At 36.6% G+C, this 18,558-nt stretch overlaps 1 protein-coding gene across 1 annotated transcript; it reads left to right on the top strand.

The window, feature by feature from the left end:
• The first annotated feature begins 39 nt into the window (after positions 1-39).
• cenpf (centromere protein F) lies at positions 40-14,378 on the top strand. Its single transcript, XM_043262891.1, has 20 exons — positions 40-712; positions 1,563-1,771; positions 1,866-2,062; positions 2,216-2,328; positions 2,405-2,496; positions 2,594-2,858; positions 2,994-3,196; positions 3,537-3,662; positions 3,769-3,897; positions 4,021-4,143; positions 4,274-4,409; positions 4,541-7,689; positions 7,966-9,963; positions 10,044-10,196; positions 10,280-10,414; positions 10,605-10,745; positions 10,858-11,032; positions 11,161-11,595; positions 11,705-11,880; positions 13,803-14,378. Exons 2-20 carry the CDS (start codon positions 1,610-1,612, stop codon positions 14,004-14,006), a joined length of 8,112 nt encoding a protein of 2,703 aa, XP_043118826.1. The 5' UTR covers positions 40-712; positions 1,563-1,609; the 3' UTR covers positions 14,007-14,378.
• The last annotated feature ends 4,180 nt before the right edge of the window (positions 14,379-18,558 follow it).

The following is an 18,558-nucleotide window of genomic DNA, read 5'->3' as shown; positions in this document are numbered from 1 at the left end:
TATTGTTTTTTGTCATAAGTCTGTACATAAGCTGTGTCGTATCTCTGGCAGTAACCATGGTGATGAAATCCATATATGGCTCTCATACCATCTGCTATGACCCAGAGCACGTGTTTGGCAGAGACCTATGGAAGCAGTATGGTGCCATTCATCTCCCCACAGATCGTTGCGTTCAGGAAGACAAACAGGAACAGAAGTGTAACCATTCAGAAGTGCATAACAGCAAGGGATTAAAAAATCGTTGCAAATAATTACAAATCATATGTGGTGCATTTATTGCTATCGCCAGTTTGCACAAAGAATAATGCGGAGAGATTGCTTGAAATCGTTTTTCTTAATAAATATGCATGTTAAAGAAAGAGGATGCATTCCTCTGAAGCGATTATTTGTGTGTACTATTTTCTGCATCTCGTCAGTTGTCTGCATGTTTGGACGAGAGCTAAATAACTCAACTGCCCTATTAGTCATTCATTTCAGGGCCGAGATTACTGTTTAGCAAACAATGGGTGGAGTTACATTCGAATGGAGAGGAGTGGCCAATCAGAGCCCGATGTGTTCCTACGTCATTTGTCAAACGGGCCAATAACAACGCTGCATTTCGTCAACAACGAAGCTGAACTCTTTTTGAATTTTCTACTCTAGTAGTAACTGAAGGACACAAACGAAGAAGAACTTTAGGGTAGTGGCAGATTAACCGTAAAGGGTTCTTCTGGTAAGATTACGTTTTGTTTTATTTTCGTAGAATGTAACATTAGTGTGTTATTGGTGAGAGTTAGATGTGTCTAAAGTCTTAGTCGTTATACATTTATTGGTTGTTAAAACCAACCGCGTGATGATTTTGTGTTATGTGTCATGATAGGTTCAATTATTAAATCATATAAACATTTTATAGTCTCTCACAACTCTATTTATATAAACGAAGCAAACTCGTTTCATTTTAAAAGTTCTCTTTGCAAATTTCACGTTATGAGTAAATAATTACAGTGCATGTCCTCAGGATACATATAACGTTATTTTTCTGCTATAATAATACATTTATGTACTAGTGAACTGTTGTGACGTAAGCTCTGTCACATTATTAAATGTTATAATTACTATTATTTTAAGTACTTTCTGTTAGTAGCAAACTAAATTACTGCAGTATTTAATAGATTATTTTGTGTAGATGGTCAAAATCCAAAAAAAAAAAATTCTCAGATTGTGCTAAAAATCATTTTGAAACCGTGCTGTATGCTATTCATTAACTGCAGTGAATGATAAATTTGCCAATATTTATAATAAATGTTTTTGATCGTTGAATCTAATAGTGCATGACATTAGGTGAATGAAAAACACACTAACAAAACATTAAATTATATCGTATAAACAGACTGAACTAACTAATAATAATTAACGTTTTAAATAATTTTGTGTATATTATTGTATTGTGTGTGATCAATTGTATATATCATTTTTGTTTCTGTTTTATAGTCTGTTTAATGTTGTACATATGATTCTGTGATGTTTAAGCTGTGCGATTGGTGGTTTTACAGAACAATTGTCTCCTTTATTGCATTTTTCAGAGCATGCCAGAGTTTCTCTGATGAGCAACACCGCAATTTAAGTAAGTATGAGCTGGGCTGTAGAAGAGTGGAAGGATGGCCTTCCTGGAAAGGCCTTACAAAAGATCCAAGAGATTGAAGGGCAACTTGACAAGTTAAAGAAGGAAAGACAGCAGAAACAGTTTCAGCTGGATTCCCTTGAAGCTACATTACAAAAACAGAGGCAAAAGGTCAGTTACCTGAGAAACAATTGAGTAGATGTCCACTATAGCGTCTCAATGAATGCAGTTAAATTTGCATTGTGTGTATTATATTTCCCTACAGATGGACAGTGAGAAAAGTGAAGCTTCTGCCCTTAAGAGAGAAAATCAGTCTTTAGTAGAATCTTGTGAAAGTCTGGAAAAGACTAGACAGAAACTTACACATGACATCCAAACAAAGGAGCAACAGGTGAATTATTTGGAGGGTCAACTTAACTCGTCCAAGAAGCAGATTGATAGACTAGAACAAGAGATCAAAAAGTAAGTGAACGTTGTTTAATACTTCATGTTATGCTAATGTAATACCATGATTATATTTTATATATTAGTAAAGAATTAAGTAGCATTCAAATATTCTAAGCATATTCTAAATGGTAAGATTTGTTTTGGCTTCATTTGACTCTTTTCATTCAGATACAAGCAGGAATTGGAACGGTCCCAAACTTCACATGTTTCAGAAATCCAACAGTTCAGTACGCCACAGAAAACTTTTGCAACTCCTGCGACACCTAATCATTGGCAACAGGGTAAGTTATAAGTAGCAAAAAATGCAGTTCAGAATGGATGCAACACACTGTAACGCTGTAATAACCCCATTTTCAGATTCAAAAATAAGTGACCTACAAGAAAAGTACAATCGAGAGGTTGAAGAGCGTAAAAGGTTGGAGGCTGAAATAAAAGTCATGCATGTAAAAGTAAGTAAAATACGTATTTTTTTTGAGCCATGTAGCTAGTTGTTATATTAATTTATTAAATAGTGAAAATGCATCTCTTTTTTTGTAACATTTGAAGCTTCTGAACCAGTCTGCAGTGAGCCATAAAGATATTGCAAGACAGCAGGCAGGGTCCTCAATTTTCCCTTGGCAGCAAGACCAAACACACAGTCATCAGTCTCTGACTGTGATTGAGACACCCTCTAGGAGAAGAAATGGACCCTCTGGGATGTCATGGTCCTACGATGACACACCAATTAAGCCCCACCAACAGTTCACATCAGGTGCTCAAAGTGACACAGCTGGATCACAGCAGATGGAACAGCTTAAGAATATAAATCAAGGTTGGTCTGACCTTACTTACAGATGGATTTATTTTTTTATTATGTACATGAAAATATGCTTTTGAATACAGCACTACAGTGATTTTCACATGCTTTAAGGTAACACTTTTTTTTCCCACTTCTTATGCTGCTCAGATCTGAGGTCAAGGGTTTCTGAGTTAGAGCTCCGTCTTCAGGCTCAAGAGAAGGAAATGAAGAATCAGGTCAATAAATTCAGTGAAATTCAAAGTCAACTTGAAATGGCCAAGAAAGATCTGGCAGAAAAAGACAAACTCTTCAGCAAGTCCAGAGATGAACTCACAAAGGCCACAGGACAGTATGAGCAGTCAGTTTCTAAGGTATAGGCCAACTTAATGAATTTATATATTTTTTTAAGCTGTTATATTTAGTTGTGTCATATACAGTGGCCACAGAAAAGTACTTGGAGACCTAAGGCACTTAAAATATATGAATGTGTTTGTATTATATTAGAAAATATTAAAAGCACACTTTCAGGAAAATCATTGCACAAAACTGTTTAACTTTTTTTTTCTTCTTTTTTTTTACGTCAAAATATTCAAGCGTTAGCTGTCCATTTTTAGAGGCCACTGTATGGTTGTGTGTTGTGCAGTCTTTTTGTTAAAATATGTTAAATCATGTGGATATAGTAGTTAACCTTTGGTTGATTTGGCTCCTCAGTGTTCATCTCTTGAGATGAAGCTGAAGCAGGTAACGGAGGAGATGAACTGTCAGAGACATAATTCTGAAAGCATGCATAGGTCTCTGGAGCAGAAAATCAAGGACCAGGAAAGAGAGAGTCAAAAGGTCTTTATAATTAAATTAAAATTAAATTAAATTAACATATGTTTTATATCTGAATGTTGGATGTTAGTTAAAACTAAGAAAAAGTTTGTCCTTTCGCTCATTTCAGGAACTTGCACAGCTTCAAAGCTCCCATCAAGCTCTTGATCAGCAATTTAACCAGGTGAAAAATAAAATGAGTATGGAGATCCAGCAAGCCAAAAAGGAGTACAACGTTTTGCAGTCAGATAAGGATAAGGTAATTTGAAAGTTCAGCTATAAATAAGGTCATAAATAACCCATTTCTGTTAATTATATTAACAGTGAACATATATTAATAGTAAACATGCATAATCGCAACTAAATGTCACTGCTTTTAAAGGTAAATGCTCAAAAGATTCGTCTGGAGAAAGATTTGGAGGAGCTGAAACAGAAACTTCTCAGGTCTGAACAGGCATTGCAGGCCAGTCAAGTGAAGGAGGCAGAATTAAAGAAGAAATCGGAGGTAAGTTTTATGGGTATCTGTTATATAACATAAGATATTTAATAATAACAGTATTAAAAAAAGTATTTTATACTTTATAGAGTATGCAGAGCATGCTAGCATTTGAATGTGTTGTTTCTTCTCATCCTAGGAGTTGCATAGAGAAAAGAATACGCTCAGTTGTCAGTTAGATCAAGGAATGAAAAGGGTCAAACTACTTGAAGACGAAAAACAAAATTCTGAGCAAAACCTTGCCAAAAGCCGTACAATGGTGGATGATTTAAAAGGCATGTTTCAAAAATGTATTAAATATTTATCGGTTGAATGTATTGCATTATCAATTTTTAAAAGCAAATATTTCAAAAATAATCTAAAGAAATACCTTACTTTATTTTTTTTTTTTTATTGGTACTTTCAGTTAAGACGCAAACTCAGAGTGACGAGCTGACTGAGCTTCACAAAAAATTGGACCATCAAAGTGTATCATCTGCTCAAGAATTGGAAAATGCCAAGAAAACTCTGGCTGAAACTGAAGCAAAGAATATGAAGACTCAGGCAGAGTTGCAAAGACTAGTTAATGAAGTTGAATTAAAAGCCAATAAAATTTGTACTATGGAGAAAGAAACTGAAGACCTCAAAATGACATCAATCTCTTGTCAGAAAGACGTTGCAGAGATGAAGAAAGAGTATGAGGCCCTTCTGCAGTGGAAAACTGAAAAGGAACTGTTGATTAATAACACTGAATCCAACCGTGAAGAAATGTTCAGTAAAATTGCAGATCTGGAGAATGATAAAACCAAACTCAGTGATGCTCATGATGGTCTCCAGAAAAGGCTGCAGGATTTAGAAAATGAGAAGATTTGCCTATCTGGACAGATTGATTCACTCAAAGGTGAACTGCTCATAAAATGTGTGGAGCTAGAGGAAAAAGGTAGAGTATATGAGGAGCTTCAACAGCAGTTATGTGAGACACATCAGAAACATAATAAGGAAATGGATAATTTGAAGCAACAAATCACTCTGATGCAGGAGAAGGTGAGTGAGCTTGAAGCTACTCTGCATCAAGAAACGAGTAAGGTGAGAGGAGTGGAGAAGGCACATGGTCAACTCCTTGCTGAATATGAAAGTGCTTGTGACCTTGCTAAATCAAAGGACTCTATTATTGAAATGAACAGAACTGAGATTGAGCATCTTCAGGAAAGCTTTACCTTGCGAGAGCAGGAATTAGAGAAATTCAAAGAGGAGAAAGACATGTTAGCTAAAGAATGCGAAGACCGCCTTGTACATAACAAAGAGCTGGAGCAAGAAAAACTGAATGTGGAAACATCCCTGCAGGAGGTACTTCAGAAGATAGCCCTCTTGGAATCAGACCTAAAATGTCAAAAAGATTTAAATTCAGATGTCCAAAGAAAGTGTGATGATATTTCTAAAGTCAGAGAAGATCTAGCAGAGAAAGTGTCTTTAGCAGAAAAGAGAGAAAAAGATCTTATTCTGGAAGTTGAATCTCTGCTACAAAAGAATAAGTCATTCTGTTCTCTTGAAGAGCAGTTCAATTGTCTTGTTTCTGAGGCAGAAGAAAATAGAAGTTCCCTGGAAAAAGTAAAGGAACTTCATGTTCAGACCACCACTGAGTTGGAAAATCAGAAGACCATAGCTGAGAATCTTGCAAAAGATATAGAAGAAGAAAGAAGGAAGGTGTCAAACTTAAAGGACAATAATGCAGTACTCAAAGTGAAACAGCAAGAGGTTGAAAACAAAGCTAATGATCTAGCTGAGAAGTATGAAAGCCTCCAGAAACTCCATGATGTTGTTTGCCAAGAGAAAGAAAATCTTCTTAAACAGGTTTCTGAAATGACAGGAGCACTTGCTGAAAAAGATGCAGTGGCAGAAAAGATTGTGTTAATGCAAACTGAGCTTGAAGCCTCAAATCATTTGTCCACCAAACTTAAGAATTTACTAGAAAGTCTTCAAAAACAGTTTGACTCATCTGCAGAGCTGAATTTAAGTCTGGAAAAAAATTTACAAGGCATATCTGAAGAAAAAGCATTATTAGAGACGAGCATCAAGAAGCTCACTGAAAGATACAACAAGGAATCTGAAGCTCATGTGTCTGAAATTGAAACTCATCTTAAAAAAGAAAAGAGTTTAGAAGAGCATGTCAGTGTACTTGGGGCAGAATTACAGAGCAAATGTCTAGAGGCCAAAAATGCTTCAGCGAAACTAGAGGAGGCTGCTCTTGAAAATGTAAAGTTGAAGCAAGATCTTGACTTATCTAAAGACCAACTCAGGGAGGTCACTGATTCCTATCAGAAAGTTGCAAAAGAACTTGAAGACTTGAAACAAAGTGCATCTCCACAGAAGATAGAAAGTCTCAAAGCTGCTTTGGCAGATTTAAAAAGCCAAGAATCTGCAAAATCCTGTGAGATTAAAACTTTGAATGGGAAGCTTCTGGAGGCTCAAACTGAGCAAGCTAAAGTATTAGAGGCACTGAACGAAAAAAACATTAACATGAGCAAAATCAAAGTACAGCTTGAAATGTTGCAGATGGATCTGGAAGATAATGAAACCTGCATTAATTCATTTGATGCACAAGTAGAGACACTGCAAGGCAATATCAGTGTTCTTGAAACAAAGTTAGGTGAGAGTGAGGCACAGAGGTCCATCATACAAGCAGAACTTGAGTCTGTCAAAGAAGACTATGCAAAGAGCACACTTGAAGTTACACAGCTGTCTGCATGTTTAGAGGAAACACAGAAAGAACAACAATCTAGTTCTGCATTATTCGCTGAGTTAGAGTCTTTACATGCAACATATGAAACACTTAAATTTTCCCTAGAGCAAGAGAATTGTAAGCAGGCAAACCTTGAAGCAATGTACAACAATCTTTTGGAACAAAAACTTAAGCTGGAAACAGATTTTAAGGAATTAAAAGCAGATGCCAAGAATTCCCGTGAGCAAATAGATAAATTAAAGCAGGCAAATGATTCTCTGGTATCTCAAATTGCACAACAGCAAACTTACATAGAACAACTACAGTCTGAGAAGATTCTTGTGGTAAACTCTGCTGCAGACACACTGAAAAAAGAGCAAACTGCAGATGAGAATGACCAGGATATTTGCGAAATGCCATTTGCTAACACATCTGTTTTGCCCTTTGAAGAAGATATTGCTGTCCTGGGTATTTCATCACCAAGAGAGCATCTTGATTCACAAGAAGAGGTCCAAATGCCATTGTCAGCAGATGAGGATGGCAAACACATACCGCTGAAAGAGCAAATGCAAAATAAATCCAGGGAGCTTGAGGAGATGCCTCATGTTCTTAAGGAGACTATCAGAACCACGGAGGAGCAAACAGAAATTAAAATAGAACAACTTGAATTACAGCATGCTAAAGAGCTCAAGAGGATGGAGGCACAAATACTCAGTATCAGAAATGAGTTGGAGGCCAAACTTAAAGAAGAAAAGCAACATGCAGAGATCTTATCCTCACAACTAGAGGCAACCATGCAACAACTGCAGGAAATGGACCTTGCATCCTCCTCTTTGCTGGCTACTGAACCTTTCCAGGTAACCTATTTATTTCACAGTGCATTTCATTCCGACCTATGTATTCCATTTTTAATTCCGAATGAATGAACAAAATCAGTTTAACAACTTACTGTATTTTAATTAAAGTAAATTGATCATGACTTACTGATCTGCACATTTTTACAGTGGCACTGATAGGAAAGAAAAATTGCAAAAGGACAGATTGCACCTTTAAATTGCTGCATTTTGAAAATTGTTTAAATCACTGCTTTTATCAAAATCAATTTTATTTAATTTCTTCCCCATTTTGATCAGGAAATGGAAAAAGTGACAAATGAAGCACAAGAGAACCCACTGCATCAACCTGAAAAGTCAGACTCCACTCCAGATATTAGCCCAGAAATTGAAACCTCGCTTAAAACACTTAAGGAAACTCTAACAAAGCGAGAAGCAGAGCTTGTTCATTTACAGTCCCAGTTTGAAGTCTTGGAATCTGAAATGGCAGTTCGAAAAGATTTGTGCTTGGACTTGGAGGGCAAAATTCGTGAAATGGAAATGGAACAGACAAATGGCACAGACAAGTTGACATCAATCACACAAGAAAACACGAAACTGAACAACCACATTGGAGAGTTGACAGAAGAGATTGAATCACTGAGACTACAGTTGCAGACCTCTAAATGCCAGCTCTCAGATGTTATGGAGATGATGGAAAGCTTAGAGATGACAAAAGGTGAGTGGAATGAGAAGTTTTTCCAGACTGAGAGTGAACTAAAAAGAGTGCGTTCGGAGAAGGCTAATTTAGAGAAGCACATCCTCTCCATGGAGGCTGACATAGAAGAGATACAAGAACAGAAGCAAAAGCAAGCAACAGAGCTTGAAGCAGCTAAGAGGACAAATTGCAGCCTTGAACAACAACTTAATATAACTATGGCAGAAGGTGGGCGACTTAAAGAAGAGCTTATTTTGTGTGCTGATGAAAGGGAAAGTGAAAATCTCTCCTTAATGAAGTGGAAAGAAAAGGCTGAGCTTCTGGAGAAGAGAGAAACCGATACGCGAGAACTTATAAAAGAGCTAGAGGAGGACATTAGGATTGGGAAAAGAAAAAATGAGGTGACGGCTAACCAAATTGATGCTCTGCTGAAAGAAAAAGAGCAACTCATACAACAGTCTCAAAACCTTGAGAGTACAATGGCTTTTCTGAATGAAGACAATAAAAATCTGTCAAATGAATTGAATGGTTTAAAAAACAATGAAAATTTAGCTTCAAGAGAGTCTGAAAACATGTCTTCCAAGATCCATTCACTTGAGCATGAGAATATCAGGCTTTCCCAATCACTAGAATCATCCCTTTTGGAGAAAGGTGAAATAGCCTCTAGGTTGATTTCTACTCAGGAGGAGGTAGCTCAGATGAGACAGGGTATTGAAAAACTGAAGGTACGAATTGAATCTGATGAACGGAAAAAGAACCACATGAGTCAGCTGCTCAAAGCTGCCCAGAGGAAGGCAGATGTTCTTCAAGACAACATTGAAAAGCTTGAGAGAGATAAAGAACTTTCTGAACAGAATCTAGAAGATGCCATTCTTCAAGCAGAGAGTGCCAAAGCTGAGCTTGAGGAAGTACAGGCTGAAACGCAAGATCTTACCAAGAAAATTGAAGAGATGGTCAGTGAGCTAAAAGATCTCAAAGAGGAGAAGTATAAACTTGAGCAAGACCTTCAACAAAAGAACAACCTAATTGATGAATTGCAGTTGTCCAATCAAGCAACTACTGAAAAACTTAAATCTGTGGAAGAGGCAACAATAAACCAGCAACAAATAATCAAGGACTACCAATTAAAAGTTAGTACCATGGAGGAGGAACTTCAACTTCAACGAACAGAAGTAGAATCGAAAGAACTGAAAGCTCAGGATTTGAACACTCAGTTGCTGTCTTTGCAATCAGAAAACAAGGAATATTCCCAGAAAGTCCTTGAATATGAAAGGTGTCAAGCGGAGCTTCATTCCTCCAATCAGCTGCTCTTGAAAGACTTAGAAAACAAGCAGCAGGAGCTTAACAAAGAAAACACACAACTTCAGTCACAAATAGCTGAGCTGCAGGCATTATCTTCAATTCGAGAAGAGCGAGATGAATTGAAAAAGGAAAAGGTTATGTTGCAGTCTACTATTGCACAATTGGAGGAGATGACACAGATGCAGTCTACCAAGATAGAAGTACTGAAAACAAGTGTAACTTCTTTGGAGAATAATATCCAGCAGCTGGAGAGCCAATTTGATGCTATGAAGCTCATGAACTCCGAACTAACAGAAAAGGTTTTTTTCTTCTTCTTTATCTGTTCTTATTTTGTTTTTGTTTTTATTCCACATATATCATTATTCATGTTTCTTTTCAGTTAAATGCAGTACAAGAAAGCAGTTTGCACCTCCAGACACAACATCAGCACCAACTGTGTGAGGCAAGGGAAAGACAGAATGCTTTGGAGATTAATCAAAATCTATTGACTTGTCAACTACAGGAGTCTAAAAAGCAAATCGAAGCGCATGAGGTATGAATAATTTTTTTACCGTGTTTTACTGGCTGCATGAATGCTTAGTCTCTGCTTACACTCCATTTTATTGCACATTCCAGCTCAGCCTAGAAGCACTGACAACAGAAAAAGATGGCCTACAGAGAAATGTATCTGAGATTCAGGAAAGTCATGATGTTCAGATAAAGGAAAACAACAGGCGGCATGAGGAGAACCTGAAACATGTACAGCAGAAGGTGGGCAGATGTAACACCGCAACAATAGCAGCAACAATGTTCTGGCAAAGGGTGTTATAGTATTAACGCATAAGAAAAAATGAATGCTTTTATTTTTTAAAAATACAAATAGAAAAGTTACTTTAAACTGTAATACTATTTCACAACATTATTTTACTATATTTCTGATCAAGTTCTGTATTTTTTACAGCATGAGATGGAGCTTAATAAACTGAAGGAAGAAATTATTGCGGTTGAAGAAAACCTCAATAGCTTTAAGTCTCAAAGTTCAGATGTGGACTCTAAATTTAAAGAGTTACAAAACAAATTAGAACTTTGTGAAAAAGAAAAGGTATTGTTTTTATTTTTCCTATTCTATATCATATTTTTAAACTGTGTTTGATATTTTAGTTTTAAATTAATTAAATAAAAACTGTCATATTTATTGATCTTGCTCTATGTAGGCAGAGTTAGACTCAAAGGTTGTGCGCTTGTCCAAAGAGAAGGACAGTGCTATGAGTAAGATCAATTTGTGGATGAAGTCATGCAAACAGCTGGAGAGTGAAAAGCAGGCACTTCAGGAAGAACTTCAGCAGCAGGGGCAACAAATCACAGCATTACAGGCCTCTCAGAAACAAGGTATGAATAAAACTCACAAGAAGATAAGCACTTGGTCTAATATAGGAAATGTAAAATATAAAATATATAAACAGTTAAAACATATGAATAATGTATATGGAAAAACAGAGCATCTTTATTGTTAACAGGTGATGCCTGCAGTAGTGACACCCTGCAGGAAGAGCTACAGGAGCTGAAGGAAGCTCTGGAGGAAAAGAGCCGTGAAGCGGATGATAGCATGGACCGATACTGCAGCCTCATGGTCAAAGTTCACAAGCTGGAAGAGACCAATGAAACCCTCAAGAACCAGCTCAAGCAGTTGAGCACACAGACAAAGACCCCCAAGACCAGGAGGTCCCCCAGGTCCGAGAACACTGACCTGGAGAACAGTAAACCAGTGGCAGACAAAGCCAACTTGCCAGCAGGAAAGAGACAGAGAGCAGCAGATGACACTCCTAACAAAGCACAGGAAGCCCTGCACAGTATCACCAAGAGACTGAAAGCTGCGGCTGCCACACCGAAAGCCACACTAGAAGTAGATGAGGATTTCAAACCAGAGGGTTTGCCTGAACTTGTTCAGAAAGGTGAGAAGTTTTCGCAATTTGTCATTCGATGTACTGCACATGGAGTCGTTGTCCATACAGGAATATGTTATTGCTTGCTATTTTTACACATCTATATCTTTCTGTATAGGCTTTGCAGATATTCCAGTGGGAGAAATGAGTCCATTCATCATTCGCAGAACCACAGTGCAGCGCTGCAGCCCTCGTCTGGCCAATCGAATGACTGCGGCTCAGCAGAGCTCGGTTTCAGACGAGCATCCTGTGCAAATTTCCAAAAAGACAACAGAGGGCAGAATTTCAAACACTGTGAGTAGAACTGCCTTTGTCTTTTTCCAGTAACCACATCTTTTAAAGTGAACAATGAAGAAATTTCTTCAATATAAACGTTTCCTTGAAATAAGTGCAAAATAAGATTTAAATTGATGATTGTGATATTTATTTCATTAACGTTTGTGTAATATTAAAAACCGATCATTTTAGTTTTTTAATTGTAGTAATTTAGTTGTTTTCAGATTTTTTTTGTGTAGGTTTTTTTTTTATTTGAACTTAAGCATTTCTATATAATTTCAAGTTACTGGTTTGAAAAAACACAAGCAATTTCTCATAAAGCAGCCAACAATATCAGCAGTACAGTAATATCAAATTGTAAGAGTAGACCACAATAGTTGCTAAGCTAGAAGTGTTTTAAATGAGGACTATGCCATTAAAAACTAGCTGAAAACATTTAGTTATTCTTCTTTAACCACAGGAGGGCATCACAGACCCTCAGAAATTTTACTGCAGCATGTAGTTAACTCCTATACAACTCTTAAAGTTACTGACCATGGAAGTATTTTCAAATGGTCTCTGCCCAACATTACAGATTAGACGGAAAGAAGTTAAGTGCTCTGAAGCATTAAAGCTCACCTGTCAGCTTTTGACTTCCTTCAAAGTTCTAATCATGTCACCTTACCGTTTCCTGGAGATTTTCCCAGTTATTCTTTTAAGAATTCAAAGGGAGTCAAGACCACATGCTGTAGAGTAGCTTTCATGTCCCAGATATATGATTCACAACGTTAAATACCTGATTCGAGATGTAGTTAAGCTTTAATGAAGGCTGAAGTTCTGCATTCCTGCTTCAACCTGTCAATTTATTTTGGGTTCAGTACAAGTCAAGCTTAGTATATTTAATCTACAGTACTTATGGCATTATATTAATTGCCACAAAAATTAATCTAGACTTGTCACTTTTACAAATATGCGACCCTGGCCACAAAAGTTGCTGTGGTATATTTATAGCAATAGCCAAAAATACATTGTATGTGTCAAAATGATTAATTTTCTCCTTTTTCTGACAAAAATTACAGGATATTAGCTAAAAATGTTCCATTACGATATTTTGCAGATTTCCTACCATAAATACATTAAAACGTAATGTTTTGATTAGAAATATGCATTGCCGAGAACTTCATTTGGACAAGTTTAAAGGTGATATCGTAGTATTTTTTTTTGTTTGTTAGTTTTTTTGTTTCCTCTGATTAGAAATTTTCACGAGATTTGCTTGTATCTCTACCAAATACCGTCCTAACCTAACAAACAACACATCAATGCAAAGATTATTTATTTAGCTTTCATATGTGTATATTGCAGATGCGAAAAATTGACACTTAGGGCTGGTATTGTGGTCCAGAGTCACAGATAGCAAGAATATGAGTTACATTGAGGCACTCGTAAGTGAATAGCATTACAATATAAGTGAATCTATTGGCGATACTTTTGAAACATTGTATAAACATTTCTGCCTGTAGACCCTCCAAAAATTGGCCCTTAGTTCCAAAGCAAGAGCTTCACATGAAGTTAAAGTTGTTTTACATTTGGCAGACTTATTTAATGACTCACAAAAGCTGAAGTTCTTAATGAACAGTTAAGCTCCGAGTGAAACAGATGCAAGCCTTTGGCAGGGTGCTTAGGGAGGATGAGCAAACCATTAGTCAGCTTGCAACACGGCCAGTTTTCAATTACTATTCAGCACTCGTTCTTCTCCTTAAAGGACATGCTGGGTTTACGGGTTTGGAGAATAGAGAAGATTGACTGACTGATTGATTGCAAGATCTTGTGTTTATACATTTATATTTGTCCACACTTTGACACTTTCCCCCGGGAAGTTGTTTTGAACACTGATATTGCCGTTGGGTATTCTTGGCAGACTAACATTGCTCGCTCCTGACATCATGTTCATGCACTTTTAGGTCCAGGTGCCTAAGGCGATCCAGAGCAATGCGGCTGTATTATCTCCACTCACCAACGGTCCACGGGAAAACAGCTGTGAAAGCCCAGTGCCCGCTATAGAGCAGAAAATTAGCAGGCGCTCACGAAGCTTCAAAAAGAGCCCGGAGAAACAAGAACGGGTCAGTGCCTCTCCTAAACAAAACGACAACTGCCAAGTTCAGTGATTAGTGGGAGGCCATGTGAAATTTCCTTTTTTAAAAAAGAGCTGTATTTTTCGGAATGTTTATGCACTAGCTTTTTATCTTTGTAAATAATATTCAATGGCAGCTGTATCATATGTGTTTCGTTTCTGTTACATTTCTGATTTCTTATCTTGTATGTCATTTCTTTTTTACTGTTTTTAACACACAAAATGATGTTTTATACTTGTATACAGAATAGCTGTATCATTTTATTTGTATGCATTATATTGAGCTGATTTTTTTTTTATCCTTTTGAATTATTATTTTTTATTTTAGAAACATAACAACTAATCACTCCGTTTTAATGTATATCATTGCTTTTTTCGGACTGCTCTACTAAAGTTCACTCTGCTTTACAAATATGTTTGTTTGTGTACTTCTGTTCTCTGTAAGTGGTCTTTTGGCTGTTTACTCACACACAACCATTGCAGCAGGCTTTATTGGTAAGGAATGATAAATTACAGTCTGAAAGCATTAAGCTGTATAATATGTATAGATTTATATGCAGACTGTCTAATACAGATGTATCTTTTATTGGACGCGTAACAAGCAGGGATCTAAATCTCAATCATTTCAAGTTCTGACTCAACACAGGACTCTTAAATCAATACCTTTGCTTTTAAACAGTCTAAAATCTGCTTTGAGTTTTAATAAGTTTTTTAAGTTAAGGTTTAATTGAAAGGATTTGTGAAAGAAATCCAGACTACTATATGATGCACAATAATTTGAGTTAACATTTTATGCGCTTTTTAAATATGCCACTATTTTATTCGTATTAATTTCAATTTTAGTGTAGTCGTATCTGTGCTTCAATTTGTTTTATTTTAGTTGGTTACCAAGGTGGTATTTCAATGTAAAAACAAATAGATTTTGTACTATTTTTAATAGTTTTCTTTAATGCAACATCATTTATGATGCATCACTGTTGCTGGAAATAAATGCATACAGCATCATTTTTTTTCTTGCAGTGCAAAGCAAGAACATCCTCCAGTGCACTGAAGTATCTGCTGGTGCATCAGTGTACAGTAATACATCATGTCATGTCATCTTTTAATAATTTCAGCAAAATGATGCAACATGCAGTGCCTATAATACTCCACAGATGTCCTGATCACATAATATGTGAATTATTACCTTGATTGCATGAGGGAAATTGTGGTGATTTACCAGTAAGATACTGTCAACACTGCACAGTACAGAATTCTACATTTATATAGTAAACTGAAAATGAGAACGCAAGTTATTTTTATTTATACACCAAAATTGCATGTCTCTTCCATAACATCACATTATTATATTATATTGCACCTCTTGCAAGCTGACATTTATGACTATTGTTTTGAGTTTGAGGTGCTGGCCTTTGGATTAGATCATAGTTCAATATTTCAGGACAGACAGCTTTAATATAAAATATAAATTTGAATGTCCACACAGACATTTTTAGAAATAGAATATGGTGCCATATTAAATCTCCTTATTTTTGGTCACGACTAGACGGTGTATAATATAATAAATTGTAAGGTAAATATAACTTGACATAATCAAAAACAATTCACATCTGCTGTAAATTGATAAGACACATTAAATGCAGAGACGGGCAGTGAATAAAACTGATTATATTGTTACAATGGGACCTGACAAGGGGTGATATAAAGAGATTTATAAGCAGAAAAATTCTACACACATCTGCTGTTCTGTTACTAAGTTAGAATTTTGATGTTATATATACTACTGAACATAAATGGTGTTATAAAGGTGAGTGGAGCAGCAGATGGTGTATCTTTTCTCTACCCAGCAAGCAATAACTAGCTTTGATATATGACTCGCTGATGTTGAACTATTTTGCATGCTTAAACCACATTTTTTCTTTTTTAGATTTCCAGAATCATAATCATAAAATAAGAGGCTACTCCAGATTTTCTAAAGCGTTCAGCAGCAATCCTGGTAATTGAAAAAAATATATTCTTTAGTACTGCTGAGGAAAATTCCATTACATGAATGACTGTGCTGACTCTGCTCAGAATAATACTGATCAAAGTCAAGGACTGTGAGGACAACATGTTAAATGAATCTGCTTACAATCCGTGACAGACTGTGTATGCGCTATCTACTAGGTGAATAAAAATGCAGCCTATATTTTCAGGTCAATAAGGTGCCAACACTGTTAACTGTCTGAAGAGTGTTCAGAACGCTGCTGAGCTGTGAGTATATAAAACAGCTAGATGACAAATCAACACCCTTTTTTCCAGTCTAATGAAAATGCATAATGTAAAAATCTATGCACTTTTGCTTCACCAAGAATAAACACTACAAAAGCAAATAAAGACGGTTCTTCATAAGTAGATGATTTCTATGATTTCCCAGTTAGTTCCAGTCCTCAGATTTGATTGTCTGAGCATTGTTCCAAGAGTGCTGATATACAGTAAGACAATCAAACCCAACATTAAAACCACTGACAGGTGAAGTTAATAGCACTGATTATGACATTACAATGGCACTCGACTAGGGGTGAGATATACGGTTTTACAAAAAATTAAGCGGAGAATCCATTTGTGAATTTCATGTGTTTTCAAACAGTGATGACTAGATGTCTGGGACTCCAAAAGTTTTGAGGATGTTCCTGGTGTGCAGAGGTTAGTACCTACCAAAAGTGGTGCAAGAAAGGATAACCAGCTCACTGATGCATGTGAGGAATGAAGACTGTCTGGTCTGATAACACAGAAGAGCTACTGTATCTCAAATTGCTGAAAAACCTAATACTGGCAGTGGTTGAAAGCTTTCAAAATACAAAGTGCATCAAGGGGGACTGTATACGAGGGTTCATGATGACCCATGTCCACATCCGAAAGCACCTATAATGGGCATGTGAGTGTCAGAACTGCACCATGGGGCAGTGGAAGAAGGTTGCTTGGTCTACTAAATCACATTTTCTTTTAGAAAGAAGAATCAGGTGGATGGCTTGGTGCATGTACGCCATCCACCTTGGGAAGAGATGGCAGCAGGATTGGGAAGAAGGCAGGATGGCAGTGTTATGCTCTAGAACAGGGCTCACTAAGTTTGGTCCTGGAAACATTGCTTAGTAAAACTAAGCAATGTTTTGCTAGGTATACTTGAAACTTCCAGGCAGATGTGTTGAGGCAAGTTGGAGCTAAACTCTGCAAGACACTGGCCTTCCAGGATCAAGTTTGATGACCCTTGCTCTAGACAATGTTCTGCTGAGAAACCTGGGGTCCTGGCAGTCATGTATATGTTACTTTTGACTTTTTGCTGCAGGCCACATACACTCTATCATATGGTGTTTTCTGATGGCAGTGGCTTTTTTTTAACAGGGTGCATCTGCAAAAATTGTTTGAGGTGTTCAACTCCCCAGATCCGACTGAGATGTGCTAGGTCAACAAGTCTAATCCATGGAGTCTCCGCTCAACTGATTTGTTTAGAAATGCTGATTCACGTCACGTTGCTCAAAAATGCAGATCAACTTTGGCAAAAATATACAAATTAACTGGCGACAGACAAATCCCAATTGTGCATCTCAAAGCCCTCCTCTCTCTGAAGGACAGAGCCCTTGACCTCAGGACTTTGGCCAATTGTGTCTCCAAATTTAGTCCATCGGAATGTGTACTTTACATTCACGCTAGTTGAAGGGAGCAATAAAGAGTTATTATCTTCACCTGAATTGTTACCATGACAACACAGCATGGCATCCATCACCCCATTACCCTGTACATTGCTGTTAGTTCAGTTGTTGCAAATAAATTTTGTAAAGCATTTTGTAATTTTTTCCTCTCAAATATATGCAACTAATATTAAACACATTTCTTACCAAATGTAAACTAAAGTTTGCACAAGGACTTGCTGCCCTGGGAAACACAACAAGAAATGGCACGGGTTTTTTTTCTTAAGTTAATCATCTAACATATCCTTCATGAACAGAATTGTGAAGCAGGGCAGTTGTGGGTGTTGAATGTGGAAGAGTGTTACCTACATTTGCTACCTGAACTGAGAATCGAGCCTGCAACCTTCCTCTTACGAGTCTGATCTCTAACCATTAGGCCACAACTTCACAAAATACCCTGACCATTTGCATAAAGCAGTGTTGCAGATATAAGCATCATGTTGGCTGACACAATCAGACTGCTTTAAAATTACATTTTTAAGAAGATGTTATATAAGATGTTATATATTTTCATTTTAAAATGCTGAAAATATAGTAATATTTTATAAGGAAAGGAAGAGGTTTCATATTTTGATACTTTTTTCTCGTGCTGCTAAATGATTAATCACTTATTACATATGTAGAAAAAAAACACCCATGCAAGTATACATTTCATAAAAATCTATTACATTTATATAGTAAACATTATGCAGGTAACACTTGTAAACTATTAACTACGAATCTTCTAAACTTCTAATTTTTCTGCTTATTAATAGTTAGGAAGGTATTTTTGGTATGATTGGGGATGTAGAATAAGGTCATGTAGAATGAGGCATTAATATGTGCTTATTTAGCTAATATTCTAGTAATATGCATGCT

The sequence above is a fragment of the Puntigrus tetrazona genome, chromosome 17, assembly GCF_018831695.1.
Source record: "Puntigrus tetrazona isolate hp1 chromosome 17, ASM1883169v1, whole genome shotgun sequence".
NCBI lineage: Eukaryota > Metazoa > Chordata > Actinopteri > Cypriniformes > Cyprinidae > Puntigrus > Puntigrus tetrazona.
The sequence above is the reverse complement of the archived record's forward strand: the minus strand, read 5'-3'. Positions and strand labels throughout refer to the sequence as shown.